Source organism: Corvus hawaiiensis, chromosome 1 (assembly GCF_020740725.1).
Source record: "Corvus hawaiiensis isolate bCorHaw1 chromosome 1, bCorHaw1.pri.cur, whole genome shotgun sequence".
Classification (NCBI taxonomy): domain Eukaryota; kingdom Metazoa; phylum Chordata; class Aves; order Passeriformes; family Corvidae; genus Corvus; species Corvus hawaiiensis.
The window spans coordinates 51,565,412-51,583,386 of NC_063213.1; the positions used below are offsets into that span (position 1 = coordinate 51,565,412).

The 17,975-nt window shown below is 35.2% G+C and overlaps 1 protein-coding gene across 8 annotated transcripts in view; it reads left to right on the forward strand.

Annotated features, from left to right (window-relative positions):
• DGKB (diacylglycerol kinase beta) overlaps positions 1–17,975 on the forward strand; it is a 382,874-nt gene that overhangs the window by 162,341 nt on the left and 202,558 nt on the right. For all 8 annotated transcript variants that reach the window (XM_048304406.1, XM_048304384.1, XM_048304373.1 and 5 more), the window contains 3 exons: positions 2,699–2,815; positions 7,197–7,270; positions 14,202–14,276. In XM_048304406.1, coding sequence (XP_048160363.1) covers positions 2,699–2,815; positions 7,197–7,270; positions 14,202–14,276 — 266 coding nt within the window. The remainder of the gene's footprint in view (positions 1–2,698; positions 2,816–7,196; positions 7,271–14,201; positions 14,277–17,975) is intronic.

A 17,975-nucleotide genomic window follows, 5' to 3' on the forward strand; every position in this document is an offset into this window, starting at 1 on the left:
CATACCTAAAAATTACAGAATATATAACTCTAGGAAATCTAGAATCTCTTGTCAGCTTCTTCAGCAATGTTTTAGAGAGCTTTGGTAGACATGGTGACTTGTATTGTGATATCATACTAATATAAGATGGGTGATATGAAATACTTTATTTGTACTTTCTTCAAAAATCGTCAGTGATGAAAGCAGAGTTTCAGTGTTAATGAGATCAGGTATCCATCTTTGACCATATTATTAACAGACAATTCTGTAGCATGAATATACTTTTTCCTTTATGTTATGTGAGATATGTGACCTAATCTTGTATTGTCTTTTTGAGTCAAGCAATGGTTTTCTTATGGGACAGGAAATATAAATTGGAGAAGGAATGTTTTTAATGCAGCAGTCATAGGTCTAAGGCCAGCTGAGGGTATTTACTGCTTTTTATATCATGCTTTATTTGTATCACCCCAATATCCAAAACTTTGCTTTGGGTAATTGTTACTGTGTTTTACTTGAGTCATTAATAACAGCGAGTTTGGGCACAGGTCTTAGCAGTGTATAAATACTTTTCCTCTAAATAGTAGCATGATACGTGCAAGAAGATTTTTAGTGCCACACTTTATAAGTAGGCCTCTTTTTAATGTTTTTTTTAACCTCTAAATGCACAAACTCAACGTGCTGAATCTTACTTTCTGTTAACTTTTTCTCTGAATTATCACAAATGTGTCCTTTAGCTTGAGATTTTTTTAGACCTTTTAAAATTTGCTCTCCCTCTCTGATTTTTGTTAGAAATCACAATTTTTACTAGCTTTTACTCTGCTTTACTGCCATCTGATTTGATTTTTGAAGATGTTTCCATGAGACAGATTTGGCCACAATGTAAAATCCTATTTAACAGGGTATGCTTCCTTTTTATAAAATGTAGTGATTTTTAAGGGTAATTACTTACAAAGTTGTTTAAAACCTCAAAACAACTTCTTAAATTTGTAATGAAGTGTGAAGCTTCCTTCATAATGAAGTACCTTACTTGCTATCCTTGGCACTAACCAATATCATTGTGCAAAATGTTTTCTGTTAGTTAAAAATTTTATTCTCTTTGGGTGCCTCATCCTAGTTCTACTTTCTGAAAAAATTATCAAATAAGTAAGAGCAGAGTTAGTGATTTCTTAGGCAGTGATATGTACGGTGTTTTGTTTTTAAGTTTAAGGATGAGGTGAATAGCTCTAATTGCTTCTACTGTTTTCTCTTTAAAGCAAGGGTGTTGTAGTCTGGAGTCTTGGACCTCATCTTGCACCAGCCGAGTTACTCAAAGCATCCAAGAGCTCTGTTAACTAACCTCTTAGGAATCTCACATACAGACAGTTATGTAGACTCCCCTGGTTGTTTTTTTCCTGTGGCATAGGTTTGTCAGTCCTTTCATTCAAAATGTGGTCAGGTTGTCACAATTCCTCCAAGCACCTGGCTACCCAAAGTAGCCTAGGATGACCTAGACCACTCTTTGCATCAGGACTAGATTGAGACTGTCAGTCTCAGTTAAAGAAACTAAAGATACTTTAAAAACAGTCAGGGTCCACATCTGTGTTAGAAAGCACTGTATTAAGCTGGGAGTTATTCCCTTCCTGACAGAATCTGTGTCAGTGCTTCTTACCAGTAAAAACTGCTCCTGAAAGAGTTTCATGCATTAATTGCTACTACGATCCCTAAGGCTTTATCAGAGGTAGTGCAGAAATGGGTTTGGCCTGGTATGGAACATAAATGGTAACATTTAATGAACTTACTGAATGCAGTTGCAGGGGGTGCAACAATGTCCTTCATGCTCCTTTCTAGTGCAGCAGCTTTGTGCCAGCCCATTCCCTTGACTAGTTTAAAACCTCCTTGCGCTTGTGAAGTGAGGAAAGTGGTTGGGGTGCGGTTGGGATTGGAGGCACTGATTCTATTTGATAAACATCTGCTGTTTTAATTTATGGTGTGTTTTTTGGACAACCTGAAAGGACATGCTGGGTGCAGTTTATAAAGAGAATAAATGAGATACGAAGAATGAGAATACTTTTTTTTCCATGCAGGGTTCTCTGAAATGGCCTGATAACAGTTGAAAATATGATTTCAATAGTATAATTCTGAGTTTTTGTCTTTCAGATAGCTATCTTATTGTGAATCAGCATCAAAAGTTGCCAATGACTTAGAATCTGATTAGGTTCTGGTTTCCTTCTGATACAAAAGACATATTTTATAAAAAGCTGCTCAGCCAATTGATTATGGTACATTTAGACCAGGTATATTTTGCCAAAGTGGTAAAGTACTCTGAAGCATCCAACTTTTGCTAGCAGTCAGGATGAAATTTTGAAAAATTACTCATCTCTCAGCAATGTCCTTATTAAACAATCAAGTGTATTGTATGATTGGCTTTCAAGTTTCAGAATGGCACCCCGGTAATGTCAGATTATCTTTTCACATCATTGCATTAATTTGTGTTGTGACTGCACACTTTTCATCCATCTATTGCCTAGTCATTATAGAATGTCCAGGCACATAGATAGATGTTATGTGAAGTGGCCAGACATTGTGTATTAACTTGACTGAGATCTCATTTTCATTAAAGCAGAGTCTGACATTACTCGCTAGTCAAAAAATAACTTTGTGGAGGTACAGTCTCAGTTACAGTTGTATAGCATTATATAATGTGTTACAATGTTCCCTTTTCTCCTTTTCTCTTTTCAAGGAAAGACAGGCAACAGTGAAAAAAGAAAAGAGTTGCCCCCAGCAAATGAACAAACTGGGAGAACGGAACAAAATGCAAAGAGCAAATTCTGTCACCGTAGATGGACAAGGCCTTCAGGTGTGATTATTGGTGTTCTAATATTAAGCAGATGATTTTAGGTATGAAGACAATGATAGAGTGAGAAATGTTTAAAGTGGAATATGCATTCACTCTTCTAATACTTCAATTTTACGTATTTAAAAATGCAATAGGTAAATTCTTCTATTGGTTTTGGAATCCTGTGATACACACCTTCTTCTCACGTGATTGTTAGGATTTCCTAAACATTAAGGGGGAAGGAGGACTAGCTCTAAAACACTTCTGTCATAGGGTGAAGCTGAACTAGTTTATTTTGGTATCTGTCATGCAATGTTGTGTAAATCTACATTATTCATCTAAGTCTGTCTTGATAACTGTCAACTATTCTCATTTGGACCATTTTGGCATATCAACATTAACAGTGGTGAGAAGCAACGTGTTTTCCTTACTAGCAATATCTATAATAAAAATGGAAGTTTTTCTACTTGAAAGAAAAACTCGTGTGTGATGAGCTAATGTTATTTTAGGGTGGTGACTTAGAGGCATGCCAGAAGTTCTGCCTGAACTGCTGACTTTTTTCCCTTGAGACATGAGTAGTTTTGAGTGAAATTGATGTCCATATGCAGGATGCTGCTGCTTTATTTCCTCAGGAGTTAAATTATCATAATGATAACAATACGATAATCATAGTTGTCTGTTCTCTCTATCTTTTGATATGTTGCAATTGAGCTTCAGTAAAAAGATTCTGTTACCATATATCAATTACTTTATGCCTCATATTTATTTCTTCTTGTGTATTGTGTCAGGCTAGGAAGGCTTATTGTATTGTTTTGTCCTTTTAGATTAGTCAAACATTCTTGTTATGACAACCCAAAGATGGGAGAAAAATCCAAACAAAACTCAAAAAAACCCCGCTAAAACCTATCCAGTCATATGGCTGCTCCATTGATGGTATAGTTGGACATTACAGCAATCATTATGCATTGCTTTCAACAATCTCTTCCTGTACTTATCATTTTCACAGGCTTCATTGCTACCCAGATCATCTGTGACAAAACATGAAGCAAAAAGACTAGAGTCTTAATGGAAAAGAAAGCTCAAGTTCTGTGTAATCAGTCACAGTGTGATTAATAAGTTTGTGCTAAAAGAAACACACAGTGTTTTCTAACTTTTGGGTGATACCCATGCAATTCAGTGAGCCAAAGTATTCTTGATAGAGGAGCATCTTTGGCATCTCCTTTTGGTTGCAGCACCATGTATCATTATGAATTTTGTGTTTACTCCAAGCATTAGATTACTTATGCTCATTGTTTATTTTCAGCTATGTTTGAAGTCTCTATTTCCCACTCATGTGATACCATGGCAGATATAATACTTGGTCTATTCAAAATAGCAACTTGTATCACCATTGACTCTTTGACACAAAACTTTAAATTATTATATGTTCTGCTTTCAGGTCGTAAGATTTTCTCTAAGTTTTTTAGTGTAATCCAAAACCTGTGTTCTATCTTCTTTTTTCAAGATGACTCAAAAGCCTGGGTTTCATCCTTGCTTTTCTTTATTACCACTAGAGACAGAGAAAAAGAGAGTGGGGATGAAGACGGTAGAATTATTATTGAATAGATCTGAGGTGTTTTTTGAAATGCTTGGTGTCCTGTAATGACACATTTGTAATGTAGTGCATGACACAATACTGGTAATCATGGTGACAACATTAGAAATAATTCTGCACTGATGGCCCTAATTTGCCGATTATACTGTGATCTTTGTTTTTCACTGATGGATTAGATTGGTTTTGAGCAGCAGGAATCCACCTTAACATCAAATACTAAAGTTTTGATTGGCATTAATAAGGATAACCTGGTTATTGTGAAGGCTGGGTGGACCTTGAAGGCTATCCTACTGAAAGGGATGGGATTAATGAGAATGTTAGGGCTTTTTTTCCCTCACAGATAGTGTAATTTTTCAACTATTCTCACAAAGATGTAAGATGCCATAAATATAACTGGTAATTAATGTAGTATTTTGCCCAAAGATGGTCTGGAGAAAACATTCTAAATCTGATCAAAGTATACTACTCTAATTCTCCCATATCTGGCATGCTACTCAATACTCTGATTCTGCTGGCATGGTCTCATTTTAATAAGATCTTCAGTAAGCGAGGATTTTTTTTCAGAAAACTTAATCAGTATGTTAATTGCATTCATTTATGTTTTAAGTCAGAAGGTAACAAAGCAAAGATCTTCATACTACTGCTGTTAGACCTCTGTTTTCAATATGGGAGAAACTGTGTATAAGTGCTCTACCACTTTTTACTTTAAGTCACTTATCCTATAACATCTTGAAGATTGCCTATAAATTGAGCTAGATTAGGGCTTGAAGATGTTCACTGATTTAGTCTAAATCTTTAGTTGCATTTCATTGTATAAAAATACCGTATGTTATCTGGAAAAGTAATTTGGAAAAGCTGTAAAAATTTAATTAAAATTTATTTTGGAACAGAGTGGAACATAGACTAATTATTAGATTTTTTTTTTTTTTTTTTTTTTTTGGATGATTCGAAACCTTCTACTTGCAGTAATATCATTGAGTCTTAAAATAAAAGATTTGAAATAGAAATCCATCACTTAGCTTTTGTTGAGAAAAAGATCAAGACCAAACCTTCCTTCCATCAGACAGAGTGAGCAGATAACTTAGTGGCAGTGGAGGTCTGCACGACTTAAAGACAATTAATCATAGTTAAGGACATTCATCTTGCTTCTTTCTAGCTAACCAGCATAATGATCAGGATTATTATTTCTAATTAGAGGAAGTAATAGATCATGTATAACCTTAGGATGAGTCTCATTAATTAACCTGCGTCCTAAGGGATTTCAGTAGGTATTCCATCTCTGTCACAGTGAGCACCATTGGTTTACACTTAGTTCACAGGAATAAACACCATGGGAATTGGCTAAATAACTAAAATTGATTAAAAGAGTAGGTAAAAATTAAATATATGACAAACTTCACGGTATTCTGCAATTTGATGTATGTTTCAACATACAGCACTTTACTGTGCCAGGTTATACTGAGTTTTATGTTAAGCTTAATACCACTGAGTTCGTGGAGTTTTCCATTATTTTTTGTATGTATTGGAACAGATTTGATTCTATTTTTTGTGAAATCATGAATAGAGTTGACATTTCCTACCAAAAGACAAGTGCTTTTAGATGCCTGTAGGATTGTATGCATATATCTATAGTATGCTTGTAAAACTCCTTAGCTGTGATGTTTCTTAGGTTCTGCCTTAAATTACACTTTATGAAATCTTCAGATTTTGTTATTTCAGGAATTGTCAATAAGGATTTAGAGCAAGGCCTTTCAATGTGTCATTTTGAAACACAGATGGTCTAAGCTTCATCTCTGAAGTTGTTTGTGCATGACTTTGGAGATGTTGACTTTGAATTCTTAATAGAGTTTGAAACATTCTGGAATTGATATATTTCTAAAAGTGATACTTTTAAATATGAATAGTCTAGCCAAATGGTTTAAAAACCTGTATTAGAGATCATCTGATGTGATTTTTTAATGTTCAAGTCTATGGAGTAAAGGCAATGAACACCCACAGAGTGTCTGAAAACACAAACACTATTACTTAGAATGAAGGTGTTTGTAAAGCTAAATATTAATGTGAACGCGTAAAACTTTCCATACACAAGAGGATTTTAAAGAAATAATAGTAGAAGTCGTCGTTTCCTTCCTTCTCCTCAACATTCTTTTCCTGTGACTTGCCTTTCTTCCATATGGTTTCTCCTCTACCTTTTTTCAGCTTTGTCAGCTGAAAGGTGTTCCTTTAAACACCTGGAAATATTATGGTTGCCACATTTTAAAAAGTTTGTGATTTCTGATCCTATCAAATATTACAGGTAATCATTGCTGTAATTAAAAAAAAAAATCTGTTAAGTTCAATGTTCCATATAGCTATAGTTTACCTTCAGAGTCTATAATATAGTGTCATTTCTCACTCCAAAATACAGTTTCTTTTAAGCTTTTTTCTCTATGGAATTACTGTCAGAGTAAGTCATGTATGATTTGCATTTAAAGTTTTCTTCTCTACTGATGGATATATATATATACATACACACACAAATGTATATATAAAGAGAGGTTATATATGTATATATCTCAATATTTCAGTGGCATTATAGGTTAAAATGGCAACACAGCTGTAAAACAGAGACCGTTAAAAGAGAAGTCACTTGCAATTTCTGGCAAATTAATGAAATGAGGATTGTTGCAAATTATGGTATTGCTTCCAGCTGGATTACATAGCATAACATAGAGTTTGCATTAAGCTTTTTGTTTTCTGTCTACTATAGGAAAAAAATGAATGCAACACACAGCATTAATGAGTGGCTGTGTTATTCCCTTCTTTTAGATCACTCCAGTTCCAGGCACTCATCCACTTTTAGTTTTTGTCAATCCTAAAAGTGGTGGGAAACAAGGAGAAAGGTAAGGGGTTTTTTTCTTTTTCTTTTTTTCCTCGCTTTCTTGATTCTGGTCTGTGATACATTTAAAAATGAATTTTAAAAGTTTGTACATGAGGAAAAAATCCAAAATTTTATATTTTTATTCCTCACAATTGAACATCCTATATCCATGTACTTATAAATTCTCCACTTAAAAACTAGTTAATTTTATAGAACAGTTTTGTTTCAAATCAAAAAAAAGCTTTATTCAGTACGTAGGTTTGTGTGATTTGCATGAAGATGTGAGTTGCTACATCTTGTATTAAAACTTTGAAGTGCTAACAGTTTTCTTTTAATCTATGTAATGATTATACAGGCAGGCCAGTAAATTAGAAGCAGTATTCAATTTTCTAATGTATGATTTGCTTTTTAAAGACTTGGTAGTAGAGGCTCTCAAGCCTCTTCATAAGATTTCCTTCAAAGAAACCTTTTGATTTCTGTAGATAGGAAGCATTCTAAAAATCCAGTTAAAGTATTGGAGTCCGATCACACAAACTTAAAGACATATTAATTTTACATATGTCAGTAATTATATTTATTTAAATTAAAATGTATGAGTTTATTAGTTTAAGTGTTAATGTATCAGAGGCCTGATAAAGCAGAGGTACTCAGGCAGGAAAGCTGAATTAGTTGCCCCCTAAACAGACTTTTCAGAGCATGTTTCAGAATCCCAAATGCTAACACTATGGCCATTTATGATCATCACATAAATCACTAAATTTTTATAGCCTAGTTCACCATGTCAGTGCTGTAACTTCAAGTCTTGGAAAAGATTATGGTCTTTTGGCCAGGATCCAGCTGAAGGTGACACCTGTGGATACTGGTGATATGGATTGCCAGAAGCACAAAAGGAAGGACCCAGTGTGATTCTAAAGCTGGTGGGACAAGTTTTTCCTACCTCCTCCGCCCTGCCTCCCTTACACCACGTCTTCCTGTGCCCCTAAAAGTAAACAGTCAAAGGGGGAAAAATCCTGCAGCGTAGTTGTTAGAGTAATTCTTACAGCTGAGGAGCATTTAACTAAAACTGTATTTGAAGGCCTCTTGAGAGCCGATTATGTGTACCTAGATATCAGCTAGGTGTGTCAAAGGCAGTTAATGATCGAAAAGATTAATTCTCAACAGTTTCAAGAACATGCCTTTGCAATTGGAGCAAAACAGTGTGGGCCATCCTGAGTTTTCATGTTTCAGCCACAGTCTCAGTGTGAGGTAGCCCTGGTCTGCTGTGCAGTCAGGGGTCTTGTGGAAGGTAATCTGCACTAGCACTCAGCTTGACTTCTTATAGTACCAATATGAAGTGAATAGATCAGAGATCCAGTCTGCAATTATGTAGGTGAGAGGCAGGTTAGAGAGCTGCACTTACATAGTTAGTTATAGCCTAGAAACAATTTAATGAAATGCTATTTCACAGCTTTCAGTTCCCAGCTTGTAATTGGTCTCAAGTGTTACTATCTGAATGGGCTTAATGCATTAGGGATGTCATTTAATGTTAGGTATTCTCCAGGGTAAAAGCAAGTTTAAAACCTGATCCCCATCGCAAGCTCCTATTCCCCTTCATGTATTGCAGTCTAACACTTCTCAGTTTATGTCAATGAAACTGTTACTGAGGCCAAACAGATCACAGGAATTATTTGAATTTTATAAATGGATGCCCTATACACACTTCATTCACTAGCACCATTATCCACAAGTGTCATTACACGATTAAGCATATAGTGTGAGGGCAGGCACCAGCAGCTGAGTATAGTGAAGTGTAAGAACTTCTTAAATTGGCTTTGATACCACACACACACACAAAATGTTAAATTGCATACTAATGTGTCAAGGTCGCAGGCTCAGTATTTCTGTTTTAAGAGAAGCACATCAGAAGGTCAACTGCATAGTCATGTAAACATATCTCAGGTCATTCACCATCAGGAGATAATATCTCATGGTTAGATATAAAGCCAGATTCAAAAAGGTTTAAAAAAGTCCACATATAGACTATTTGGTAAGAAGGGGTTTGCCCTCCTTTTTTTAGGTGTTAATGTTTCGTATCAATGCCAGCAGCAAAAATCTAAAATAAGGATGTTAACAGTGTATATTAGTTTGAGTGTTCAATCTAAGGGATGAAAACATTTTCAGGAGAAATAATACTGAACTTTTTTTAGTTTTCTTGCGTTTTATCTGTCTGCTTTACAGTCAGTCACCAGAAAGAGAAGATTCCCATATATTCCCTACCCTCCAATTTTATGGCAGTTTTATGTTGCGGAAAGTAAAATCACAGACATTTCAACACATAAATTACTTTGCAAAATGCACAGTTATGGTGATTCACAGATATTCTGAGTTGGAAGGGACCCACAAGGCTCATCGAGTCCAACATTTAAGTAAATGGCATTCAGGTCAGGCTTTTTGATTATAGCAATTTTGTAATCTGGTCAGGTGCTGAGAGGGTGGGACTAGAGATATGCTGCAACAAAAATAAGATTCCCACAGCAGTGAGGGGAGAAAAAGAAAGCAAAATAAACCCACAACCTTCTAATTTTTGTAGATCAGAATTTCATTATCTTGATTCATTCAGATTAAGCAAATCTTCTACTGAAAACTATTCCTCAGTTTTTACTTAGGACTCTCTGTGTTTGAGAGGTCACAATGAATGGAATTAAGATTTTTAATTGACTTTCATTGAAAACAGAAAGGTTATTGCATATTGTCAAGACTCCAGTGTTCCCACAGTTCCCCGTATGAGATTTTATGTCTTGCCATGTGATAACACAGCCCATTTCATTGCCCTTTGAGAGAGTTTATGCATCCAACTGAAAACAAGTTGAATAAATGCACACCCCCAGTAATACATTCTTGTTTCCACTTGTATTTTGTAATTTTTTTTCAAATCTCTCAAATGCAAAAGAAAAGAACTGAGAATGACTTAAAGGTAAAAAACGTTTTGTACTTTAGTTTTAGTTTTTAAATGTTCAAACAGAGGGGTGGTGGGAAACAAATGGATATGTAGAAAAAGTGCCTTCGGAACAGAAAAATGCGTTCTTTACAACCATGTCCTATCAATACATTTTAAAACTTTCATTATGTTAAAAATAAGTTTTTTCAGAATGTGTAGTGATAAATAGCATTTTCTTCCTGAATAGGTTTCTGTTTTAAAGACCATTGACTTTACAAAATAAAGAATTATGACAATAGCCCAATTATCTTTTCTTCTCAATTAAGAGGTTAATAATTGCCCATCATGTGAAACTCAAGTGTATTTACCGTTATTTGGTCTTGAATGATTTTGTGTATTAGACAATGCATATGTTTATAATAGAACAAAAATATAAGTCAATGTTTATTAAGAAGAAAGTAAAAAAATAGAATTAAAGTGGATGAATTTAAGGCTTACACATACCAGAAATGGATTTTAACTGAGCATGAGACTGAATAGGAGTTCATCGAACCCAGGCAAGTGAATTGCTCAGGCTATATCACACTGTAACATATTTTCAGTGGTTATGGATGAAATGGACAGGTGCAGTTAATTTCATCCAAAAAAAATGCAGGACATCCATTTCATTCTAGGGCTATCAGTTTGGGATGTCTGCATTTATGATCTGACTAACCAAGGCAACAGTTTTCAACAATCTGTGAATGGAATATATATATTTGGTACACTATTGACAAAATAGTTTCTTTCAACAGAAAGAATGTACAATGAGCATGTAGTGCTTCTAAAGGCTATTGTTAAAGGTAATGTTTCTCATATAGGAGTCCTTCTAAATCATGCTGTTGTTTTGCCATACTCATTACTTTGATTTCCACTTCCCCATTTTCCAGTTTATTTGCCTGACCAGCAGGTGAGTTTACACAATTGTTTCCTTGACAAATGTGCTGTTGGATGCACTGGAGATCAGCTTCCGTACACTGACGTTTCCTGCTGACTCCACGTTCAGTGTCTGTGCAATACAGGTTGATGATATTTTTAACCTTTGCAGTTTTCAAATAACTTTGGTTCATAGTAGCTCTTCCCTCCTCCCCTCTGACTGATCTGGCTTTCAGAGCTTTCATTTAACATTGAGACAAAATGTAAAAGCAGTTCCAACCTATCTTTTTCAAATACTGTATGTCTGAGAGAGAAGATCATTAGCATTTTTTAATTTTGGGGAGGAATCCTTGACTTCTTCCTTGTCTGACATAAGGGTTAAATTAAGCCTATACTAGCCACATCTTGAAGAGCCCCTAGATGACTGAAGATGCATCCCCCAGTAGTGGCAGAAGGCATTGCCATGGCCAGGTTTCTCCACAGTGTAGTCAACTTTACTGCCAGTTTTGAATTGCCAGCAAGGTTTTGTCCATTTATTTTCTCTCTTCTTCAGAAGACAGCTCAGTCTAACTCAGCCCAAGGGGCATTCAGAAGTATTTTCTTCAGCAGCTGAGCTGTTTAAAGAGGATGCCAGCTCCTTTGGCCGCTCCTGAGTTAATTTTCTGCCTCCTCAGTTATGCTAGCAGAGTATTTTGAGGTTTATATGAGATTCATGGGCATGATTTAGGTAAAAAGAGAAATGACAATGAAGGATTTGTGTTTTAAATTGAGTATTTTTAGTATACCAGTTCACAGAATAAACCCAAATATAGGCACAGAAGCGCAGCTGTTTGTGGACAAGTGGTAACTTCATAAACCGGCTTTGTTCATGAAATTGCATTTCATCCCAAAAATGTCTTTTGGGGCATTTCCCACCACACCACCGCATGTCCTTGTCTGCACAAATCTCCAGTGACAGCAAACCACATCCAATTCCTTCCTTACATGTGGAAGCAAGGCATTCAGAGCCCTGTCAGTGTCACTGTTTGGTACTGTAGATGTAAAACCGGAAGGTTAAGTTACTGTCCATTTCCTTGACATCCATGTGTCACCCTGTTAGGTCTGGGTACAACTTAGTGTGAAGGAAACATTTATAGGCAGCTTCTAGCTTTTTTTGTTATGGAGAATGTATGAATGGAAATGAGCCATCAATTTATGAATTTTACACAGACTAGAATACGTAAATGCATTTACTATCTTAAAGCTTGATGTGTCATTTGCAATGAGTCATTAGAAAGTGATTAGCTGGTACTGATGTTCAACTGGAACCTGTGAATGGTATGCACCGAGTCAAGTACGAGTCAGTGTAATCTCTTCATCATTGCAGTTGAACTTCTGTGTTCTGAGTAGAGAAACCCAGCCTTCTCTTTATTAAGAAGGCTTTTATAGCATTTCAGTGTTACCTGACAACAGCAGAGTGAGTGTAGGTAATGGCTAGTATGTTTTGTAGCACCAAACTTTAGGAAAATAACTCTTAGACCTTTGGGACTTCGTAAAAATACTGTTCATGAACTTCTTATGGCCAGCTAGGCAAATTAAATTAGCATCACCTTTGACCAAGTTAAATCCTACATGTCTCTGAGAAGCAAATCACACACACTAACTAAAAAACTCTCCTTTTACATTTGTAAAATGGGAAAATATGTATTATGTTGTAAATCCATTCTTAAAAGTCTGATCTAATCATCGTCACAGCCATCGACAATGATGCATACATACTTGGAAAATGAAACTAGTCATTTCATATTGACTTTTTCTGTCAGGAATGGCATCAGGGATACCTTGTGTGAGTGTGCTTGAATAAAATGCTTTATGAAGCTGATATCACTAAATAATTAACAAGTTAAGAAAATGTTCCAATTTGGCAATTTTAGAGATAATTATGAATTTGTTTGTATTCAGTATTTTTACACACTTGTCTTCCAGCTACCCTGAAAAATTATGCATTGCTATTAAGAAAAAAATATGGAAAGAAAAATCCCTGAATGTGCACATAGATTGTATCTAGACAGTTTTATTTTGCTATATTTGAAAACGTGGACATTTTAACCTAAAATTCAGCTCTTATTATGCTTCTATTTTATTTAAGCCATTATAAAGAAAGGAAGCAATATTTCAGGGGAAAAAATTAATGTTTTCTCAAAAATATTAAAATATTAATTAGCTTAAGGACAGAAACATTAAAATTAAAACCAAGAAACATGGGTTTGTAATTTAAACTATTGCCATAGATCCCAGGTGTATATTTATATATTCTGAGCTTCAACTCTTTTGTGTGCTTTCTTGTTTCTGTGTGAGAAACGAATCAGCTACCACATTCTAGTCAATGTAGGAAATTACATTTCCAATATTTGTAATGAAGAAAAAAACTCTATCATACTTTTAGGACAAGTAAACTCAAATTTCTAAATTTACAATTTTGAAGAAATAATTGCTGAGGGTAGGACAGAAAATGGGGTCCCTTTTAGGGGACCAATGCTTGTCATGCTGTATCAGTAAATTACTTCCTGTTATCCAGATAATTTTAAAATAAGTCTAATTTAGTAAAACAATGGCTTCAAATCATTTTCATTTTCTTCCCATTCAAATGTAATCCTGAAGAAATGTAGTTGACCATAGGTTTTCTCTATCATAATGTTTTTCAGCCTATGGAGATATTTTTGGTGGGTGGCAAAGCCAATTAGCTTTTGCAATTAATTATACTTGTAATTCTCTGTTTGCAATAAATTTCGGGAAAAAATGTCTCCTTTGCCATGGAGTTACTTTAATACAAATCAATATGCTTTTTGAAATGCTTTTGTGATTCACCTTTTCTTGTGTAATTATACCTCCTTATTGCATTTTGTTTCTGTCTATACACAGCATTTAAATTGTAAATAGCTTGTAGTACTTCTGTCTCAACTTTCTCTATGTATGAATTATAATTGCTGTGTTCAAGTATTTGATTTTTTGTATAAATGAGATCCTGCAGTTCAAATAATTATAGTATGTTCTAAGTTCTTTAATTCTTTCATTTGAAAAGTTTAAAAAAATTTCAAACATGTCTGTAAATATTTTCTCCTTGTCTCTTTTACCTCTTCAGAATTTATAGAAAATTTCAGTACCTTTTAAATCCTCGTCAAGTTTATAGTCTTTCTGGAAATGGACCAATGCCAGGGTAAGTCTACAGTTAATATTATTACCAGGAACTCATTTAATAAAATGCTGTATAATCAAATGAACAGACTGAAATACATATAGCATGTTTGGAATGTATCAACACTGCAGTTCTCTGCATGGCTGCAGATATGTATAGGTATTATTTTTTTACATGTACAAATAAAGCTATGTCTCATATGTCTTACTGAAAACCATGCATTATTCTGCATGGTTTTCTGAAAACATATGCATTATAAGAACTGTGGGATAAATTTAATTCTCGTTGCAGCTTTAACTGCCGTATCAGCAACCCAAGTTCTCGGGGGCATTACTTCTGTGTTACAGATATCAGCGACCTCAAAGACTGACCTGCAAGACATGCATTTCTTTTACATAAATACACATGTGCACATGTATATGTGTCTGTAATATATTGGTGACTGCACACTCCTTATCAGTTACATAATCTTGGAAATGTAGTGGTTGGAAAATGACTGGCCAGGCTACATTATGCTGGCAGGGACATTTTATGTGGACTGAAGTGTTCTCTGAACCAGCTGGCATTGCAGTCCCTTGCTTAATGTGCTTCCTCCGTGATTCTTCTTAATTTGCATTCTAGTGAAGACAGGAGAATTACAGTTTATCAACCAACCTTTGCCACCTGATTTGGTCTCCTTTTTAAGTCGGGGGTGCTTTGGTAGAAGAAAATAAGAGCAGAACTGAATATGTGCTATGTATAATATTTTTTACGTACTGGGTGCTATTTACCTATGTCACCGATACATGAAATTTTACATCAGTGAAGAGTTGCAGAAGGATATTAGGAGATATATGTTCACTGACATTAAGTTTACACTATTGTTTGAATACTTCTCTTTTTAATCTTTGCAGTTTTTATTTGTTTAGACTTTTTTTCTTTGAAGTTGGAGGAAAAGAAGATGAAGGTGGAAACTTGTCTGATTTGTCCCCTGCAAAGTTACATTTCAGTTTTCACATTTATATTACTGGAAAGACTATGCTCTGTTTCTGACAGTACTTCTGGGTTTAAGGCCCAATGTACAGGAAGCTATTCTCTCTTTAAACTATACTCTATCAGCTATTTATTGTGTTAGACTTGAGATGTGTGTAACATTGATGATAGTGAAAAGCATATTGGGCTCAATCCTTTTAGAAGATATCGTGCACTGCAGTGTGGTTAACGTTAACCTGCTGAATGGTTCAAAACCAGCTCAAAAAAATGGAGATAATGACATGCATGTCATCTTTCATGCCTGCAATTGTCTTGTACCTGAATGCTAGTGCTGTTTTTATTATTCGAATGGAGTTTGTTGATTTTATGCTAGTCTTGACACGTATGGAAAATTTAAGTACTCTTAGTTCAAAGAATAAATAGACTGGCAGAATTAACTGAGACAAAGCTAGTAACCAATATTGTTTTGCATACTGTATAGTAGAAATGCCATGCTAGAAATTGAGAGGATGATTTTTAAAACAACTGAAATATTTTTGTTGAAATTCATCTTATTTCATCGAACTTAAAAAAAAATCTGGCTGCATTTCTGTCCATTGGTGATTTAGTTTTCATGAATCTGGCTATGTGAAAGAAAATGCATTTTAAGGCAGAGGCACAAGAGGGCAGTGTTAAGTTCAAGCTGAAACCGTGTACTGAGGCAATTTAAACATTAGTCTTTTGAACCAGGACAGTGTTTTTTAGAAAATGTTTTCAATTTCTCTTTCTATTAGGAATCGAAGTAGTTTTAGTTCAGAGTCACTTTGAAGAAAATTCTAATTAATTTTCAAACAGACACTGCTTGTTTTGGTATATTTTTTTATTCATTTCACAGAAATGAATAATCCTAAATTTCCAGTTTATCTCCTGCCATCACTTCTTGCCCCTGACAATACTTTCTAGGCTGCATATAATTTGTCCATTAAGTGAGAAGTTGAATAAACTCTGCTATTTCACTTACCAGTACTTGTTTTCTGCAATGGCTGAATTGCCTAATAAAACCTGCCCATCCATCCATCCATCCATCCATCCATCCATCCATCCATCCATCCATCCATCTATCCCTCCGTCCCCTCATTCATCCATCTCTATACTGCCAGTTATACTGGATTGTCAATCAAAATTTTGTGTTTATGTTGTCATATATGAAATTTAGATCAAAACGGAACAGATCTGGGTACTGTACAGCACAGAGAAAAGCAAAAGTATATTCTTCATCCCAATAGGTTATTTAGTAGAAAGGGATAAACATAATGTATATTTATTTTAAAGCATTTATGATTATTGCAGTACATTTCAGTTGAGCCTATTTTGAGATTTGGTTTTTTTGCTTTCAAATACTCTTTTCAGATGTGTTTACTCAACCTAGAGAATGTTTATAGTATTAGCTAAGAATTTGCATTTTTTTGGTAGAGCCAACTTGTCTGCTTTAACCCGTAAGTTAACATTTTTAATTTTTGATGGTATTTTTCTCATGGGCTGCTGTCATCAAGCAAGAAGATAACATTCACAAGTTTTCTAACTTGAGTTCCAAACATCTGTGGCTGACATGAATTGATATTTCCAGTTCATTTTTGTCAACAATCTAAGTATCCTCTTTTCAAATAGCAGAGAAAAGGACAAGGGAACTAGGAGACTAATAAAATCATAAATCTTAGGGGGACTGTGAAACTGCTGGTTTGTTGTTTTTTTTTTTAATGGTCAGCATCAGTTGCTATGTCTGTTGTTCTATCTCTTTGGTGGGATAGCCATGCTATTGCAGAGAAATGTGTTGGAATACAGGACTCCAAATTAATAGCAACAACAAAAAAACCCCAAACCAAAACACAACCCCCAAAAATAACAAAAAATCCCCACCTTTCCTCATACCATTTATTGTGTATTTTTTCTGTAACTGCTGGAATACAGCAGGACAACAGAAAAATACTCTGAACAAGTTGACAATGAATTTTAGTATCAGTATCTCAATGTACAATTACTGAAGTGGAAGTGTTGTCTTCTTTCATAATGGATGGGAAGGTACATGAAGCAGTGCAGGAACAGTAGCAATGACATTTCTGTTAGTTTCTTTGCCTGCCTGAGTTAGGGTTTCTGGAGCAGTTTATGTCAAGACACGTTATGTACATAGTCTATGTAAAAATATGTACATGATGCAAATAAACCTCATGGCAGCAACTCTTGCATTGATTCTTTTCCAGCAATGGAGACCTGCTGCGAGGCCTGAAAATCGAGAAGCTCTAAGCCAAAGGGCAACACTTTAGGCATGGGTATAATAATTAATGGTTTAGACATTCTTTAATTGGCAGTAGAGGAATATGAGTGAGCTGGAAAAACCTCGTAGGCTCTGCAGCTGAACACAGGCATAAAAGGTACTCCACAGTTACAGACTGCCACAGTTAACACAGTGACGTGAAAATTGCTGGGCTGATGCATTGTGTAATTTGTGCCTAGCACCTGTGTTTTTAGCCATGAAAAGAGTTTCCCTGTTTGGTTGTTACATCTCTATAGGAGTCTTCTACTTCTGACAACAACTGTTATTGTGGATTTAATGATCTTGAAGAATCTGAAATTCAGTTATTGTTCACCTCACAGAGAGGTAAATAATAGCAGGATGAATAGCAGTCGAGCCACAGAGCCGCAGGACTCTGTGAAGAGGTCGGCGTTTCACAAAGCCTTTGTCCCTCTGAAAAGGCCTCTGTTCCCTAAAGT